The sequence below is a fragment of the Euprymna scolopes genome, chromosome 10 (genome assembly GCF_053919585.1).
Source record: "Euprymna scolopes isolate OS-2025 chromosome 10, ASM5391958v1, whole genome shotgun sequence".
Classification (NCBI taxonomy): domain Eukaryota; kingdom Metazoa; phylum Mollusca; class Cephalopoda; order Sepiida; family Sepiolidae; genus Euprymna; species Euprymna scolopes.
The window spans coordinates 122,161,472-122,182,228 of NC_136491.1; the positions used below are offsets into that span (position 1 = coordinate 122,161,472).

At 31.5% G+C, this 20,757-nt stretch overlaps 1 protein-coding gene across 12 annotated transcripts in view; it reads right to left on the bottom strand.

The window, feature by feature from the left end:
• The window catches only part of LOC145286261 (trinucleotide repeat-containing gene 6C protein-like), a 143,939-nt gene that overhangs the window by 71,024 nt on the left and 52,158 nt on the right, over nt 1–20,757 (bottom strand). For 4 of the 12 annotated variants that reach the window (XM_080135082.1, XM_080135084.1, XM_080135083.1 and 1 more), the window contains exons 4-5: nt 17,646–17,723; nt 2,529–2,698 (exon numbers count right to left, since the gene is read on the bottom strand). The exons of 1 other annotated variant lie outside the window; for it this stretch is intronic. In XM_080135082.1, the coding sequence (XP_079991208.1) occupies nt 2,529–2,698; nt 17,646–17,719 (244 nt within the window). In that variant the 5' untranslated portion in view covers nt 17,720–17,723. Of the gene's footprint in view, nt 1–2,528; nt 2,699–12,158; nt 12,198–17,645; nt 17,724–20,757 lie in introns of all 12 variants that reach the window. 7 more of the 12 variants (XM_080135091.1, XM_080135089.1, XM_080135086.1 and 4 more) reach the window with 6 other exon arrangements.

The following is a 20,757-nucleotide window of genomic DNA, read 5'->3' on the forward strand; positions in this document are numbered from 1 at the left end:
TTTCTGTGACGTTCCCCTATGAAATGGAACTGTTTCTTAACTGTTCTCCACTGATCTAAGAACTCTCATGCATTCTTTCAACGTGGCCATACCACTAAAGTCTCCTATTTTGCACACCTCATTATACTGTCCAGATTTAATTTTTCTCCAAAGTACTTAGATCTAAACCTGTCTTTAAAACTACATTTCTCTCTATGTCAGTATCACCAAGGTAATAAAACTATGCATGGCTATAATTGTAATAAGACAAAATTACATAAATTGCAGAATTTCAACAATGTTTTTCTAAGCTAATAATTTAAATTTCTGATTTAAGTCTCCTAAACCTAATAATAAACCTAATAATATAGCAGACAGGACAATACAGTTTTTATTATTTCTATCAAAATGTGATAGAAATAATAAAAACTGTATTGTCCTGTCTGCTATATCATTTGGATTATTTGGACTGATATTCTCACTTTGGTTATTATATTTACAACATTTCAAAACCTCCAGCAGGTACATCTGTTTAAACTTAGGAACTTAATAGTCAAACATCTGAATAACAAACTTAAAATGCCTGAACAACACCATTGGCATTTCCAACTAGAGGCAGGTCAGGTCATTAGCAATAAACTCACTTCTTAGAGAGAAGAGGAATTCTGGGAAGGTGAACTTCCTAGGATTGATAAGAACCATATCTCAGCCTGACAGCAACGTCAACTGATCAATAAATGATTAAAATTCTGTACATTTCCAAATGAAAAAAAACATGCAACTGAAGATGGGCAGAGGTTACATCATTTGAAACGTGAAAATAACCATGAAGAGAAAAGAACACAAATATAAATTAGTAATTCTCATCAAGAATTCTGAAACATTTTAAATTTGTTAATTTTACTAATTTCTACATAATTCATTATAAATTAGAGTTATAACTACATTATGTTCTTGGCCTTTTTGGTCAAGATCAAAGTGTAGTATCTGTTCTTCAGATGCTGCACTTCCATTTCTTGTTCTCTTTCGGTGGAGGAGAAATCCTTCACGACCAAGACAATTTTTATTTTTGTACCTTTTCTCCACGTTAAAAAACGACCCTGGTGTCTAACTCTGTCCCGTGGGGAGGCATAGTAAATAGGTACATTATGTTATAGATGATACAATTTCAATACAAATTAAATTATGTAAGATAGAGCTGCTTGCACTTCATTCAATTTTGTATATTATTTGGAAAGTAAAGAAACTGCATTCAGGCTTTTCCTCCTAGAAAATTTTAAGGAAAATTGTTCATAGTTTGGAATTCAGAATTTGTGAAAAACTAGTTTCATGCTAATAGTCATCATTACTGTCAAGACCCAAAGGCCAGTCAAAGATAAGGATTAATGAGTTTGTCAGGTGGACAATGAAACAACATCTTAAGATTATCGACAATGGGTGAACGAAGCAGAAGTTCATTATTTAAGATGATGGTTCAACAAGAATTTGTTTACATTGAAATTGTAAACTATGTTGTAGCTAGATAAGTTTTTGCTGTGAAGTTACCAGAGATTGGAGCTCAGTCGAGTACCTACCATCAGCAATGTGTGTTCTGGGAGAAAATGGTTGTAGGGAAGAGATCATCTTCCACTAAATTTTGAACTCGATTTTGTACACTGTCAAGATGAGAAAGAGTGCTTTGAATAGCATCTCCCTACATATGGCAATGGTAATTTTCTATAAGTAGAGGAATTTAATCAGTTACCAAGAATTTTAATGCTACCTTTGTTGGTTCCATTTCCATGTTAAACTAGCAATACTTTCATAGGATTAAAAGAGATACTCCATTCAAAATTGATAATTTTCAAAATATCACAAATACCTCCTAAAATGCAAAAAGGATTTTTTTTAAATCAAAATGTAGCGCTGAAAAAAAAAAAAAAAAAAAAAAAAAAAAAGGAAAGTTTATTACAAGCTTTAAATTATTTTAAATGAATTAAAAGTTATTTTCGGTAATCATTTTTATGTCTTATTACAAGACATGTTATAGCAGAATTCTAAAAACATCAAATAACAAATATGCCAAAATCAAATGATGTAAAAAAAAAAAAAAAAAAAAAAATACATTCAAAATGAAAAAAAAAAAAATAAATCGACAAGTAAAAAAAAACAAAAAACGATAATATGAAAATAAGTACCAAAAAAATAAAACAAAAACCAAACTGATCACTTCAAAGGGAATAGAAATGAGAGAGCTATGGGAGGGTAGACAAAGGCAGAGATTTAACTATCACTTTATGTCGGATTTAGCAAAAAAGGACCCTTGTAAAAAAGGAAAAAAGAAATTCCCTGGAAAGATCAGTTTAGCTGCATGATTAAATGAATGGATAATAGAATATCTGAAACATGTGCAAATGAACCGTGAAAGAAAAAAAAAAAAATGGTTAAAAAAAAAAAAAGAAAAAAAAAAGACAATGAAACGTTTCCATGATCGATTAAGTGGAATGGATATCACAGCCGTCATCTCGAATACTTTAAGAGAGGCCTAACAATCTTCAATAGAATAATACCTGCTGACACTCCAGGGATGAGTCCTTGAAAGCCTTCAAAATTCATTTGGCACTCTGCCAGACATTTTCCTATGCCATGTGGGTTGTGTGGAGACCCGCACAGCATGACACTTATTTTGAAGAAGGGAAGCTGTGTGCAAGGGTTTGGGAGGAGACAAGCCAACTTTTTCCTGCAGTGCGATAAATATATAAATTTTCGTTTATAAATAGTAAGTCTGATTTATATTGCAAATTTTTAATTTATCTATCATGACAGCGACAACTATCGAAATAAGCTTGAATACAAAAAGGAGAAAGAAATTAAATATAAAACACCCAACCATTTAAAATAAATACATTTAATGTCTCAATAAAGTTAATATCTAGTTAAATAATTAAAAAAGTCAATTAGGGAAATAATTTGATGAATATGAAAAAGCTATCATTTAATTATTTGTTTATTGCACACAACAATACGGGGCCATATAAATATATGAAAAATAAAATTATCCATAAAGCCGATTATGAGCCCTGATCAAAAAATTATTTGGCAAAAAAAAAAAAAAAAAAAAAAAAAAAAAAAATTCATGGAAACTTTTGCAAAGCAGGTTCATTCGCAGTTTTAAGAGTACATAAAAAATGATTTTAATAATAAAAAAGTTAGAAGAATTAAAAAATTTATATACATTTTCAAATCGTTATTTTTTTTTTTTTTTGCAAGACCATAAAAAATTGATAAATAAAATAAGTATATTCTCATCAAAAACAACTCGAAAATACAAATGTGTGAAATTATCTGTAGATTCCAAAATCAAAAACTTTTAAGCATATGCAATTTGTAAGAGCAAAGCTTTGAGTCTTTATCAGTGTGTGTGTGAGAGAGAATAAAAAGTGTTTCACAAGTAAAAAAAAAAATATATATATATATCATCAAAATTTAATGCAACAATAAAAAATGAAAAACTTCTAAGTTATTAAAGAAAGCATCTAAATGGTTAAGGAGTTGAATGCAGGGCAAGTGAAATGTTTGAAATATGAAAAAATTATTTTTTATTTAGAATATCAGAAAAGCTGAATTTCCATGAAGATATTATGAATATACGTTTTGAATTAGAATAAAATATTTGTTCTTCATCACAGGAAAATTATTTGCAATTTTATAAGTTGTTTTAAAAAATTCCAATGTATTTTTTTACATTTCAAGACACATAATTACATGAAATAGAAAAACTGTAAAATGCAATAGTTAAAAAAAAAAAAAATTATTGTGCTTATTTTTATTGAGATGGATTTAATATATGGCAATTGTAAATAGAATAACAGGAAAACTGAAGGATATACTTTTTTTCAGTGAAAACTATTAGTGAACACCAAAAATTACAGAAAATAAGTAAATAGAATTTTAATAAAAAATAAAATTCATTTTCTATTCAGAGTCAACAACAACATTCGCCTCAAGTCACTGTATCGTAGAAGATTATAATATTCCTTTCTTCTAATATGAAAACACCACACATTCCTGTGGTTGAGAGTTTGTTCACTCTGAATAATAAATTTATTTTATGTTTTATTTAAATTCTATTCATTTATTTTCCATAAGTTATTGTGCACACTAATAATTTTCACTGATAAGTATAAGTTTTCCTGTTATTTCATTTTTAACTGCCATATTTCACATGTACTCCAATAAAAACAAACATTGAACTTACTTATTTACCATATATATATATATATATATATATATATATATATAAGAATAAAATTAAAGACTGTAAAAATTTATTTTACATTAATTTATTGTTCAACAGGATACTCAAAAAAGGTATTATGAAATTTCCTTAATCCACACAATTTCAAAGAAATATGTTCTTCTCATCAGAGGAAAGTTATTATCAAATGAATATTATAGCAAAGCTGTGAATTTGCTGGTACTGACATTAATTGAAACAGCAATTGATATAGATATATATATATTGTGTGTGTGTGTGTGTGTGTGTATATATATATATATATATATACAGGTTTTTTTTATATTCAAAAGTAATGGACTAATGAATTCAACGAGGTTGTTAGATAGTGCTCAATAAAAAGAGCTGATAATACTTGTTTATTGTTATATAAACATGCTCACATCCCGCTGCTACAAATAGCCACTTGTTTCAATCAAACAACAGATATCATCACGCAGCGACTTGACTATTCAAAAGTTCAATGAATAATCTATTATTATTATTAGATTATTCATTGAACTTTTGAATAGTCAAGTCGCTGCCTGATGATATCTGTTGTTTGATTGAAACAAGTGGCTATTTGTAGCAGCGGGATGTGAGCATGTTTATATAACAATAAACAAGTATATATATATATATATATATATATATATTTGCTAAACTTGCAAATATATACACAATTTTACAATGCAGGACAAACTGAATTAGTAGTTTCATGCAAAATCTAACAATAAATCTTTAGAAAAAAAACGTAAATAAATTGTTTCACGAATTTACGTTTTGAGGGGTGACAGTGACTAAGTGGCTAACAACACCGAAAACTTGGATGTGCCAAGATCGAATCCGGTTTGTTCCACAGAAACACTTCCATCAAATCTACACCTGATCTTGCGTCTAACCTTCTAGAGAGAAAGAAAGGAAAAGAATCTCTTCAACTTGATACAACTATAAATAATTCTTTCTATTTGTAAATAATCGCTGAATGCTATAATATGGTTGTTGAGTCAGAGGTTTTAGAAGAAATTGGGAGTCAGACTTGTAAGAATGCTCAGAGTCAAGATCAGATTTTTTAAATCTCTATTGACAGTCTGAATATTGATGGACTTTAAAATAAGGAGTCGGATAATTTGAAGTTCTATTCAGAATTTTTAAAAGCCTATGAGTCAAAATCAGACATTATATCTTCTAGCCTTAACAACCCCTGATTAAACTATAAGTATGTGAAATTTCTAATGAAAAATATTTTAGATTTTATGAATACGAATAGAATTACTGCATTTGTATTACTTGAATTATTAAAACTAATGTTCTCGTCTTAAATGTTATTTTCACAATGTTTCGCTCAATGTAAAATCCAACCTTCTTCAGGTGCATCTTGTTGAACTCTGGAATCTATGTGAAACACGAAAATGTTTACGTAATCTAAAAACAGATTCTTTACTTAATACATGAAGGTAGACTGCTCTCATTTCATCAGCTGTGACCAAGTATAATTTTAAGTAATTTTTTATTGTATTCTTAGTATCACCCATACTGAGGATTGAACCTTTAACCTCAAGAAGTGTTGCTTGGAACTGATTGTAATTTAGCACTTTTATCTGTTGCACCAAATAATACAAAGTAGCAATCATCATATAAAAAATTGAAACACTAAATCTGAATTCTCTAATATTTTTATGAAAATGATTGAATAAACACCAGTATTATATGACGGACATTGAATTCAGTTTGAAAGCTAAATTTGTATTTAAACATTTTCCAAATCAAAATTTTATATCCTTGAGTGGCTTTTGGCCTTTGATAAATGGTGACTCCTGAATAAAATAAAAAAAGTTATAATTTTCACAATTGTTTGTTTCAAGGAAATAACATTTCAAGTAAATAACCAACAAGGATTATTCTTCAGATTCTGTACCTTTACAAGGCCACTGAAATGTAAGGGGCTACTGTAATAAGGATTAGATTTATATAATGGCAACCTACGTGGGGAGTTGAGCGGCAAGACATTTCTTCACATTACATTTAAATTTTTGCATGTTTGCACGTTGAGGAAAAAAGAACAGAGAGGGATTTTTAAAGGCAAGTAGTTTGAAGAAAGAAATAGAAATAGATTAGAACATTTTTCAGCATCTAGGGGCATCTATAGTGAAGGGGGAGAGACGAGATTTTATTGCTAACCAGGTGGGTCAGAAGTATTTTTGTTGAGGGTTAAGTTCATTGGAAGAAATTCCGTAGAAGTACTTATAAAATAAGCACAGGGATGCAACACTGGCAGTGTCTTATATTGTTGCCATCCTTCTTGTCTTTAGCTCCCTTCTTCATGATCATGATTGCTGCATTGTTATACACTGCAGTGTTCTTTAGTTTAAGTTTTCAATTAGGTTTGTGGTTAAGGTTTGTTTAACTATGTATTTAGTACCATCTCCTTTCACTATTCTACATTTTTCCATCACAAGAGATCTTGATGTATTACCTGATGCTTGGCATTGATACTTGGTGTGCATGGTTAATTATAATCAGATCCAAACGCCTTCTGTTCATGGTAGGTATATTCTGGCCAGGCATTGATGCGGGTGACTTGAAGTAGATGTCAGCACATGAGAATACATATGGACTGACCAATGAGTATGCACTGACCCTACCGGAAATAATAAATACGGTATTGGCTCTAAAATCTCAAGACTATTAAAATGTGACCCTTTACATTGATGAGGAAAAAATGGGATAATCCAACAAAAATGTCATCAATAATTTTTTAAAGGATTCAAAATACAAGAGTTATGAAAAATGTTTCTACTTTTGAGAGCATAAGTAAATTTTTGAGATGAGGATTGAGAAGTTGTATTATTTGTATTTAGATTATTTGGATTACTGTTCTCATCATGAGTATTGTCTCACAGGATTTTGTCTGATTTAACCTCTGACCTTTTACAGGTGTATCTTGTTGAACTCTATAATCTGTGTGGAATTTCAAACAGGATCCTTTATTTAATCTACAGAGTTAACATATTCTAGTTCTGTCAGTCATGACTAGGTAGAAGTCTTAAGTAATTTGCAATTGTAGTCTTAATTTCGCTCGCACTGAGGATTGAATCTTCAACCTCCAAAATGTTGTCATTCAGAACTGATTTTTACCAAGTACTTTATCCATTATGCCACAAGTACTTTATCCATTATGCCACAAGTCATCTATAAAAGAGAACTCTCTTTTGTCAAAAATCCCACTAACATCTCAGATTCAAAAACTTTAGATGCCATCTCCTTATTTCAAAGTCTCCAACCAAGGAAGTGCAATATCTTTCTAAGCAATAAAAGCACATAAGTATAGTAGAACCCCGGGATACGGTGGCCCTAGGATACTTTTTTTCAGGTTACGATGTGGAATACGTTTTTCCGGCTCCTGGTTACGGTATTTGCCCCGCCTTAGTGTTATTTATAATATTTGATTATATACGTGCGTATTATGTACTGTATTTTGTTGCTAATTTTTAATGCCATGTTCCCGGGGTTCTACTGTATTATAGATTCGATTAAATTGGAACTTGATTTGCTAATTCCATCATCTGTGTTTACTACGTTAACTGCAGCCATCAATAAGATATTCACATACAAGGTAACAACAAGCATGGCCTGAGGCAAAGCTAAAGAATACAGGTTGAAGGATAGAAAATCAACTTACCATTTTTCACAAATTACAATTTTGATTAAATAATTTTTTAACTGATTCAATTTGTTCTCAATCAATCGAGATAAAATGATATAAGCATGAGCAAAACATACGATTTAATGTTAAGAATGAAGTTGGACTTTATTTGAAAAAGAAAAATATTTAAAATTCTTTGTCTTCCTTCCAATTCTAATAAGAAATGAAGGAAATCTACACATCACATTTTTTGGTCAGATCTTCAAAATCCAATGATTTATGTAATTTTATGCAAAATATAGTCATTGAGCATGAAAACGTTTCCATTCGGACTCTTAGTATTCTTATGAGTCCGATTCCTTCCAAAACCTGATTTTAGTAATACTGGTTCAAAGCTGCGAAAGCATCCTCACAATTGTGCAACCAAATTGTTCATGCTTTTTTAATGGGACAAGGATTTAAAACATCAACCCCTAACAATGGCAGAATGGTTTCTGGATTGACATTTCTGCAATATCTGGAAATGTGAGATTTTTCAAATTTCACCATCTTTTTCATTCTGTGATGATCCACAACTTTTGAAAGATACTGTCCTTTACACCATGTGTCAGTAGGTTCTTTTTTTAAACCAAAATATGATCTTTTTGATTACTTAATTTGTTTACATTGGACTTGAAAACAATAATGTTGTAGTCTGTAAGGAAACAGTTTCACAGTAATGTGTTCCATTGATGAGAAGTTCTTGTAAAGAAACTATGTTCATGGAAGTTCTGTTTGGCTTGAGGTACACAGAGGAAGAAAGAAAATTTCTTTACGAGCTTAATGAGTTCCTGTTAATATTTTAAATATTTTACAGTTGGAAACGAGAAACTGGAGTTATCGAAGTAAGAAAAGAATGACAAAAGCCGAGCCACATATCTACTATAAAAAAGGAATTGTAGAGAAGAAAAGGGATTATCTTCCACTAGTTGAGATTGTCGGACTGACTTCCTCATCTTGGTTGTTATTGTCACAACGTTTCGGCTGTTTTGCCAATAACAACCAAGATGAAGAAGTCAGTCCGACAATCTCAATCAATGAAAACACCTCATCTCAAAAATATAGACAATTATCTTCCACTAGATTGCATAGTCGATTTTGCACCCTGTTAAGGCAGGAAAGTGTGACATATCTTTTGTTTTTCGGTTGAGAAGAATCTTGGCTCAAAAGTGGAAAATACTCAACCACCTGAGAACAGAAATAGAGCATCAAAAATTGCTATGACTAGATGGGCTTACAAAACTGATCCAACCATCTGTGAATGTGGAGAGGATGACCATACGATACGACACTGCCTTGTTTGTCCTTGACTGTCCAACCAATGCAGTTTGAAAGAACTTGCAGATTATAACAAAAAGTGCAAAGAACTGCATAAAAAAAGTGGGAAACTGTTGTATGATGACATGCTTCCAAGACACGCAAAGATGATTACAATATCAGTTTGCAGGTCATTATTTTGGATCTGAAAATTGCAATTGCATTGGTTCAGTAGAGGACATGCCTTACATGTGGAGAAACGATATAAAAATGATACAGTGTGAGTTTTAAAGAAAGCCTTAGACCTGATGACATCAAAAGATTAAATCTGAACAGTACAAAGAGATATGTGCAAAATAAGAGACTTTGATAGTACGGCTATGTTGAAAGAATGAATTAGAGTTATTGAGTTAGTAAATGCAGATCAGTTGAGGCAGCAGGGTGAGTTGACAGAAAAAGGTTAAAGAAAGCATGAGAGAAAGTGGTAAGGATGGATTAGAGAGAAAGAGGGATGAAAAGACCTGGCCAAAGACAGATTAATTTAATAGACAATTTCTAAAAGCTGTCCAACACATGCCAGCATGTAAAACAGATGTTAAAGAAAATATGATGGCAATTGAAGTTCTGTCAAATTATTTTGATCCTTTTCTCAAAAAATAAATCTATTCTCATTAATATTTTATCAAATTTAAATACAATTTCTTATGCAAATCTTTGTAATAAGTTCTGCTTCTTTGAAACTTGTAAGAATCGAGTCAAATCGCTTTTCTATTGTTTTAGATCATTTGTTATTTGTTCCATCCTTCCTTATGATTATTTAATACTTTCTGATTTTGTTTTAGTTGTTTTATAGCAAAGCAAACTTTTTGCGTTATACAGAAAAAACAATTTCTAAGAACAAAGTCTACTTGCTGTTCTTTTCTATCTTTGTTTAACATAGAAATCTTTCTAGACTGGGGCAGTTTGTTTTCTTATTGTCTTATTCCAAAATGTTCCTTTTTAAGGACTCGATTTTCCCTATATTAAAAACTGTGTGTAATTCTGTCCACATGTGGAGACAAGCAAATAGAGACAATATCTATTGGAAAACATTCACTGTATACAATTAATCAAACGAACGTTGTACCTTTTTCCCTACAACCGGCAGTATTAATGAGACGCTCATCAAAATAGATATCAAAGAGAATTTGAAATGGATGTAGACCGTAAGTCTGAGATATTGTCTAAAAATAACTTTTATATAATTTTGAATTTTCTGTTAAACTTATTCTGCAGTTTCTGTTACACACATCCTACCCATAACACGGTTTCCCCCTGAAACTATATTCTGCACAGATCTATTAAAGCCAGAGTATTAAGGCATTGATTTGTGATGGTTATCTTCTGGTCATCACCTTTGCTTTTGTTGCAACATGACTGCATCAAAATATATAACTCATTTGTCAGTTAGTACAAAACTACAGTGCCTTTTTTATTTGAATCCCTACGAGGACAGAGTTAGACACATGGTCGGTTTTAATGTGATGAAAACCCAGCTGATTAGAGTACTTTGAACTGGGAGAAAAATTTAAATTGCCTCAGTAAAAAAGGATTTCATCTTAACTGACCGATGGCAGAAAAGATCAAGTGCAGTATCAGAACATACGTTTTGTTTATAGATAAAAATGTCCCTCTCCAACATTGTGACTGTACTTATTTCATTGCACTATATCTGACAGAAAGTATTAAAAATCTTTTAAAATACATATATTTTGAATAAAATAGAAAAGATTTCTTTTTCTTTATAGCAACATTCAATATAAAACCAGTTAATATTATTTCATATATTTATTAAAGTAATAATGGATATAAATCGTTTCTTCATAATCTCTCATGAACATAAAATTGAAAAAAATAAATCCCAGTTTTTTTTTTGTTTTTTTTTATTATAAAAATATATAGTTGTGCAAACCATAAAAATTCCATAAAAAATATTTCTTGTTTTTGCGAAATGCACATATATTTTTTTAGAGAACAGACACAGCTCATGTAAATTCTAAATATTAGCATCATAGCTCCTGCTCCTAGTGGTTCTCCAAAATTGAAAACCTCAAGAAAAACACAAAATCCTTTTAAAGAGACACTACCTGCTGTAGATAAAGTTTTACTACTGAAATGATTCTTCAGGAGAAAGAGAAGAGGCAAACCTGAAGAAATGATAGAAACAGCACAAAACGAGAGAGCCGAAACAAACACCGAATAAGATAGACAACAATGTGAACAAGTAATGTTAGACAACACATGGAAAGAAATAATCCAAGGTCACATATGTGTGCACATCTGTGTATGTTTGGAAACAGATCAACAACACATAATAGCTACTTACCTCCTTTGCAGGGAGGTGACAGTACTCTAGTGGTTAACGACACAAACTGACGACCTGGATGTGCAAAGTTTGAATACAGTTTGTTCCACAAAAATCATTTTCATTTTGGATGTTGGCAAACTTCACATGGTCCCTCCTGTAATTCCTAATGTCTTTCTAGAAAGAATTCTAACAAGAAAAATGCCAACAATAGAATCTTGATTCCTAAAATATGATGATGACCTCCTTTGCAGGAGATTGGAACACCTCAAACAATCAGCAATAAACTCCTCCTCAGAAAGGTAAAGCCTGGGAGAGTGCATATCCTAGAACTAATCAAAACCATATCTCAGCCTGACAGCAACAAAGCCACTGTTGGATTAATTGTCAAGAACATATATTGGTACAAACAACACCTACTCAAGCTGTGCCAGGCAAGTAATAGTTTCTCTCCTCTCATTCAACATGTGAGAAACTACCAGCAATTCCCTAGTGTTGTTAACCCCATCTCTCCAAATGTAGATCTACAATAAGCTTTATCACCGATATTAAGCACTCTCCTTTATAAAAACAGCAACTATCTCTACACGAACATACATTAAGAATACATCAATACGAGTTCTCTGCAGGCAACTTACCAAAATTCAAAGCAGAATCAAAGGGCCATTTGGTCATCCCTGCGGAAATTAGAAATAGAGCAAGGGTTAGGGTTAATACAGAAGAATTATTGAAGGAGTCAATGTGCATCTATTGAAGAAAAGAGTTGCTCAAAGAAAAAGTCAAATAGTTTTAAACAATGTTTTATTCAATGGTAAAAACTTTAGTGATTCTGAGCCGCAATGAGTCAAAAAAGGAGAAAAGAATATTACCAAAATGATGTCAACCAATTTAATGTCGGAAAATATTGCAATTGCCTCAAGTGTTCATCATTTGAAAAAAGTTTTTTTTTTCGATATATTGTAATTGTGTAATGTTGATGAATTTGAAAGTACAAGAATACCATAGTATGATAAAAAAATTACCTATTTTGTAAGGTGAAAATAATTATTTTATTAAAAACCTCTGGACAAAGCATTACACACAATTCATTAATAATATAAATAAAGTTATATTCAGGGTTGCAGAGTCAGCATCAAAGGTATTGGAAAAAGTCAGAGTCATTCTCATAAGAATGCTAAGAGTCAAAGTCAGAGTTTTTAATCTGCAAAGAATTAACAGACAGTCTAAATATTGCAGAACTTCAAAATGAGTTCAAGTCAAATATTTGGAGTCCTAGCGGTTGGAGCCACACCTAACACCATCTAACTCCACAACCCTTTATATTAATTAGATACATTGTATTTAGAAAGAATTTTGAAATATTACTCACTTTATGATATAATTTTTCCTATAACAATGATAATGATAGTTTGTTTTTTTATTTCTTCTGTAACGAGTCTTTCAGAATATGCAGATAATGATTTGATCACCAGCAAGTTCAGCGGATGGAAAAGTTCAAATAAAGTTTCTTAATTGTACCAAATTACAAGTCATCTCATTATTATCAAAAGCATCATTTTTAATCGTTTGGAATTACGTTATTTTTAAAAGGCTGTTTTTGAATTAATAAATTAAAAAGAAAAGTTTCTTTGGGGGGAAAAAATCAGTCTATCTCTCAAAACATTTTGAGTGAAATTGACAATTCAACTAATAAAGATTAGCAGTTCTTTGTAAGAATTCCACAACATTTTTACATCAATTTGTATAATTTAATATTGATAATATTCTTTAATGTAATAATAGTTTGACAGAGTTGATACTATTAAGAAAACAGAATGTGTCTTTTTTCTTTGATAAAAATATTTATCATTGTCAGTTAAATATTCTTTAAATAAAATAACATGAATGTTTCTATTAATACATTTATTTAAAATTGTAGCAATTCTTTTTTAAGACAATAAATATTGTTTTCTTATCATAAAAATAATCGTCAGCTAAATATTTTTCCACTCAATAAAACAAATGTCACTTTTTAATGAATCATTTAAAATTGTTTTGTTGACAGGAGTTGAAAGATTTTGCATAAAACAACATATGCATACATATTGTAATAATATTGTTAGCATTTCATATGCATTTTATCAATTCTAAGTAATGCTTAGGAGACTATATTGAACATTTATTGGTCTACAACAGCAATTCTCAATGGATGGAGGAATTCCTTCCTGGTTCACAAGATGCATCATTTATTGGCAACGATGTTATATAAATGTTATTCAGCTGCTCAGTATTTAGGATAAACATTTTACAATTTTTGAAGACAATGTTTTATCAGACATTTTAATTACCACTGTGTTTTATTTATATATATATGCATCAGTTCTTATAACAAAAATACCTATTTGGATTTATTTTTTAAGCCCATCAAAAAACGCAGCACTCAGGTCATTCTAACTCGTTGATCATACTTTATCTGCAAAAGATTAAGACAACTTCTACATATGCATATTGCCAGTATTTCACATGCATTATATCAAATCTAAAATAATTCTTATAGTTTATTGACCATAATATTTGTTGGATCTTACGGTTGGACAAGATATATCATTTATTGATAATGATGCTATATAAATGTTATTCAACTGCTCGACTTTTAGTATGTATGGTAGACATTTTACAATATTTTTAAAAAGCCTTTATCTGTGCACTGTCCAACAGAATCTAACACAAAAGCATTGAAAACAATAGCAGGTTATTTTTCACAAGATAAACAGATCGTTCAAGTTTTTATGAGACTGTTCGGAGGTGACAGTGGTGGCTAAGTGGTTTACGACATGAACCAATCTATTCTGCACAAACACTTTCACTTAGGATGTTGGCAACCTTCATGTAATTCATGGTGTAAGAACCCTGTGTACTTCTAAAGAGAATTCCAACTAGAAAAATACTGAAGAAAACAATGACAACAATAGAATCATGTGATTCATTCAAAATGAATGAATGAGACTCTTTGGAGGTTTCCACTGTGAATATCAATGCAGTACAATACTAACAATCCTGTGAGGGATCGTGTTTGACCAACGTTAATGTAAAGTTTTCCAATGCACATTTACAACCGTAATCATGAAATGGGTATAAATGTCTGCATCTTTACATCCAATCACTGCTGAGCCGAATCGGATTAAGGAAAAGAGGTTTAATTTTATTATTGAGTCATTATTTATCAAAGCCAAAGACCACTTAAAAATAAGGGTTAATGGGAAAGAAGAAAAATCAGATGAGGGACACTATAGGATTACCAACATTGAATGTTGGAACTGCCTATAATTACTAATCGGATGGTTTGTGACAAAAATTTGTTAACATTGGATTTAAAAACAACCAAATTATAATCAGTAGGGAAGCAGTCCAACAGTAATGTGTTCAACAGGTGAGAAATTTTTACAAAATCCATGGAAATTCTGTTTGACTCTGGGTACTTGGAGAGAAAAAAGAAAAGTCAATTTTGTTTGATAGGAAAACAAATTCTTGTGAATGTCTTCAAAAGTTTCATCATGTGTGAGTTCAATCTCTGTACAGGGCAGTATATTTTAATTTTATTTTCATCAAAATAAATTTCATTAAAAAAAAACATCTGAGAAGAAATATGCGATGTAAATAAATCAATTAAGCATTAAAAAAGTAGACACCAATTTAGCTGAATTAGTGTCTACTTTTTTTTATGTTTAATTGATTAATGCTAAAAATATAAGATTTTTCCCCACTTATCAAGATCCCAGAACCACCGAAAATATTGTTTAGAAGTTTAGATTTACCCCATCGGTTATTTGATTTTATGTTCATATTTCATGATTTAAAGATCAGTTATTTGATTTTATGTTCATATTTCATGATTTAAAGATCAGTTATTTGATTTTATGTTCATATTTCATGATTTAAAGATCAGTTATTTGATTTTATGTTCATATTTCATGATTTAAAGATCTTTTTTCTCAGCAAAATTTACATATTTAAAAGAATCTATCACCAGATTTCTTAGAAACCATTATTCTACTGTGCACACAAGACTAATTTTAATAAATATACACACATATATGCATATATATCACACAGTCACACAAAATTTAGTGAGAAAAAACTGTTGGAACCCATTATTTCAAGTATTATGGGGGAAGGGAGAAAGCAAATAGCAAATTTGACAGTCCTTCCCCCACCATTATTTTTAAAATAGAAAAGAAATCTTTTATTCTATTTCAGTAATCAAACAGTTTCTATCTCCAACACACCATCTTTCTTCATTCTTTTCTGATCGATAGATTTTTCTTTTGCATTTTCTTTTTTTAGACTTTCCAGTTTGAGACGTTTTCTTTCTTATTTCTTAACTTCATTGATGGAGACGTTATTTTCTATGAATATTAATGCAAACACTAGCAAAACATTTTTAACAAAAATTGTACACTCGTTTTCTTTATAAGACATGTTCCCATTAAAATCACATCCAACAATTTGACTTTGTCATTGAAAAGATCAAAATTAATAAATTCCAGAAAATGAAGGTATCTCACTCCAGATACAATCCTCTACCTATATAAGAGCCAAATGTGTCCTAAAACGGAGTATTGTTGCCACATCTAGAGGACGAGCTGTTTGAAACATCCTATCCTGCCTTGACAGAGTTCAAAACTGGCTTCAAAACCTAGTATTCTTTCCTCCTTGCAATCTTTCCCATTGAAGAGATGTTGCAATCATGTCTCTGCACTATTGTCATTTTCATGGCAAATGCTCATCTGAACTTCAATCTATGCCTTCCCCTGATAATCTTTCATAAAGAACTCGTCTAACTACAACCACTATCAACAATTTTCCTCACTCTCTATCTATGCCTAAATCTAAATGCAAATTCTATGAACAAGGCTTCTTTCTTAGAACTGCTTGCCTGTGAAACCGTTTAATTTACCTGCTTTCTAACCGAGTACAACATGATCGTCTTCAAGTTCAATATAAACAAGTTCTTGTTAATCTGCTCCTTAAATAATTAAATTCTACTCAATTTCCACCACTAACGATTACTATGGTGTTGTCTCAATGACCACCATATACTCATCCTCGAGTGGCTTTCGAGCCTTGTTAAATGGTGACTCCTTTGTAAAAGAAAAATAAATAATGTTCCAGCTGTATATGCATTGCATGCACTAGATCACATTTCAAACACATGGCTCACATGCTGCATATGGCCAACAACCTGTCTCTCTGCAGTCCACAAGGAACAATTTTAAGATCAGCAGTTTCTATTCTGATCCATGAAGAAAACAAAATATTTCCTCTGAGAAAATAAAAATATACCTTTTCTGTAAGCAATAAATTTGGCAATTCATGTTAGGTAAAGTAAAAATAAGTATCCCATATATATATCAGGGCAAAAACACCCAAAATTGAAATGGAGGCACACCCTCCCACCACCACCACCAATGTGTGTGTTAGACAAGGCAAAAAATAAAAGAAAAATACAGCTACTTTATTCCCTAAACAACCCCAATAAGTTTCAACTAACACCGAGTGCATACAGGGAGAAGGCAGGAAGTATTTCTTTGATAACACAAAAGTCATTTCACACTTCTATCCCCATCATGAATTGTCTGAGGTCATAACCTTTATAACAAATAGTTTAATTTTTCAGAGATGACTGTCATAAGAGGAAAGGAAGGTAAGACAAAACAGATAGAAAACAGGAAAAGAGAAAGAAAGATAAAGCAAGAGTCAAGAAGAGAGAACAAGAAATAACATCCAACCAAATACCGATAAAAAAAAAAAAAATAAGGAGGTAAGGCCCTAGTAATTTGGAACAAATCAGCTTTTCTTATTTAAAAAATAAAAACAGACTTCAACCAATATACAAAAAACTTATATTTCTGTACGATGTTACAAAACTAAATCTAAAAATGAAATCGGAAATCAAAACTAGAATGGAAATTAAATGATTTAAAGAAAAACATAAACAGATCAACCATTGAATGTTATGGCAAAAAATGAAAACGAGATTAGAACAAAACTTGAAACTATAAAAAAACCAAAAAATGCCAACAAATGTCATCATCATCATGATCGTAATCATAAGAACAACTGCCTATCTATTCCTAGATACTCACCTTTGAGACAGGCACTTGATAAGAAATGTTAACTTTGAACCACTCTTAACAGTGAATTGCTGATGGCTCCTCATCAACCTGAAGAAAAAAAAAATATTGAATAGAGGAGCTTCTGTTTATGGAGACGTATTTAAAAGGGCTGCAGAAAGACTGTAGGCCACGTGTGGCTGGTGAGTTCTGTGTTTGAGACTGGCAAAACTGATATCCGTTTGAGATAAATAATGATGAGATGAAGAAACAGGCAGAGATGAAGTGAAGATGAATTACAAAAGAAAAAGCTAGTCCTTTCAGAACTACTAAAATGAATTGTGCTTAAATCAAAACCGTTTCATAAAGACCTACAACATCTATATACTGGCTTTTTGTCATAGTGTTAAAGCTGAAAACAATGATATGGAAGCTGTTCTTACATTCATTGACCTCCAGAAAGCTTTTGATTTAATTGTGTAGAATGTTTCAGAGCCTTAGGGCATACTAGTTATGTAGGAAAAAAAAATCAAGTAATCTTTGAAAATAAGTCTGCAGTCACCCTCATGCCAAAAGGCAAGCCTAATCAGTTTGCAGTTTGCATATAACGATGATCAAGGCTCCTCTGGAAAAGTACACTGATCTTTCAAAGTTGGAGATTCTGGTCAGAATGAGCGAATTAGTATCAGTGCACATAAATTTCATAAATGTTTTATCATCAATTGATGGATGACTTAAGACATTCTCTTGGCGCTGGCACAATGAACATTCTAGAAAAGTTATCCTGTGGAGTCAAGAGGTCAAACTATGGGTTGTGAGATCTAATACTAAAATCAAAACTCTTTTGGAGGAGGACACTGGTCTTTTCAGACTGAATTATCTGACTTCAATGAGTGAGCGATCATCATGATGCATGAATTTTATGAATGTTTCACCATCAGTTGATGGAGGACTCAAAACAAGAAAAGGAAAAGGTAATTAGAAACTAAAAGACAACACAACTTTCCACAACATTGCGACAACAGCGAAATCTGAAACAGTTTTTACAATAAAACAGGCAACCAAGTTCCTCAATATTCAACTTTCATCTTATATAAAACCAATAAAATTTATCTTTCAATATCAATTACTTTCAAACACAATGCTAATAAGTTCATAGTGTTGACAGATTAGAAAGTTCGATGATATCAATTTACAAAAATTGTTTGGAAGTGAAACCTGGCCAGTGAGGTTTAAGGACATGTCTTGTTGCATGGAAAGAAATGATATGAGAATGATATGATTGATGATATGAGTCTTAATGACAGGTATAGATCAGATGACCTCAGAGGAAAATTAAATCTGAACAGTATGCAGATTAGGAAACTTTGATTGTATGGTCACATTGAAAGAATGGATAAGAGTTCTTGGATCAGTAGAACGGTTAAGAGAGCAAGGCGAGTTGGTAGGGCAAAACTAAGGAAAACACAGAAGTGATAAGGATGGATTTGAGAGATAGAGGGATAAACAAAGACCTGGTCAGAGATAGGTTAGTTTAGAAGTCAATTTCTAACAGCTGTCTAGTCTAACACATACCAACATGTAAATCATTAAACTGATGACAATGATGAAAAAAAAAACGTTAATTCTGATAAATGAAAATACCAAAAAATAAAGAAAACTGAAAACTACTGATGAAAAGAAAAAAACTTTGAAAAATTGCAGAGAAAAAGACTAAGTTATTTAAGAAATTCCCAAAATAAATCCTATAATGTTAAAAATAAAACTTAGAAAAAGAAAATAAATGGACTTTTGTTTACAAACATCTTTTGCAAGCTAAACAGAACATGTTATTGTGGAAGAGGACAGAATGCTGTGGTGCCAAAGTTCATTTTGGTGGCTATGAGAAAGAAAGAGAAATGAACACTTTTATTGCAAAATTTTCTTTAAATTTAAAACTGAAATTGGAAAATCTATTTTTTCCATATGTGCTCGTTTTATTTAAATAATAAAGAGATACTTTCATTTTGTGCTAACACACACACACACGCAAATGGCAAATCATTAGACATCAAAAACACTTTCGGAATCATCAAAGCTAAAAATAAAAAATTTATCAAAAAAAATTTAATTTAAAAAAAAAAATTCTTTTTGACCTTTTTAAAGCCTTTTGTTTATTTCTATCAATTTCGTGAAACGAATTTGGGACCAAGAAGGCAAGTTATACAATGTTTACATTGAGATTACAGGTGTCAAATGATAGCGTAGGGATTAGAAGCACCAACTATCAGCTCAACAGTTGTTATGATGCCAGCTCGAGGCACCTGCTTGGTTAGTCACACTGAAGAGCTCTGATACAGCAAAGTTTGTGGATATACATATATCCAGCAAAACATATATAGCAAAATAGTTTGTGGACTATATATATTTCAAGATTTATCATAATAATTTACAATCAAAGGAAAACATCAGATTTACAATTCTTCTTCTATTTCTTTAACACCACTTTTCCCTTGTTCAGGGGTTAGATGTTTCCTAATATCATGCACGCTTATTCTCCAGTTTTCATGGTTCAGTCTCCAAATTTCCCTCTGTGTAGTCTTGTCTAATAACTTGCTTACAAATTGGCCAGCCAAACCTCCTCTGATTTAAGACATTCATGCTTGTGCAACGATGAACATTCCACATGATTAAACAAGGGTTATCAATTCGTCCTCAGGATAAACTTCATACTGGGCAATTGTAGTGCTTTCAGCAAATCTTCTAACCTTCTGATGTGTTTGGTTTGGTCAGATTGAACATTGCAGATCTATTTGATCATAGATCTGTTATTGTATTGCAAATGGCCAAGAAAGCGATAAGCTAGAACTCATCATTCACTGCCATATATCATGACACTCTTGATATAAATGTTACACAATTTACCCCGAATGTAGAAAGGGACAATACGTAATAGTTATCAGTGGCAACAACTCCCCTAAATTCGACCAACCTGCCTTCCCCCTTGTGGCCATACTGAGTTGATATTCATCACCTGATAGAAGAAAGAATTTACTACCTCCAGAGTATTATCATCTAGTATCATCTCTTTTGGGGGGGGGGGGCTATCAATAGGATGCGTCTGTCCTATGCATCTTCTATACTTGAAGTTTTGTGAACCCACAGA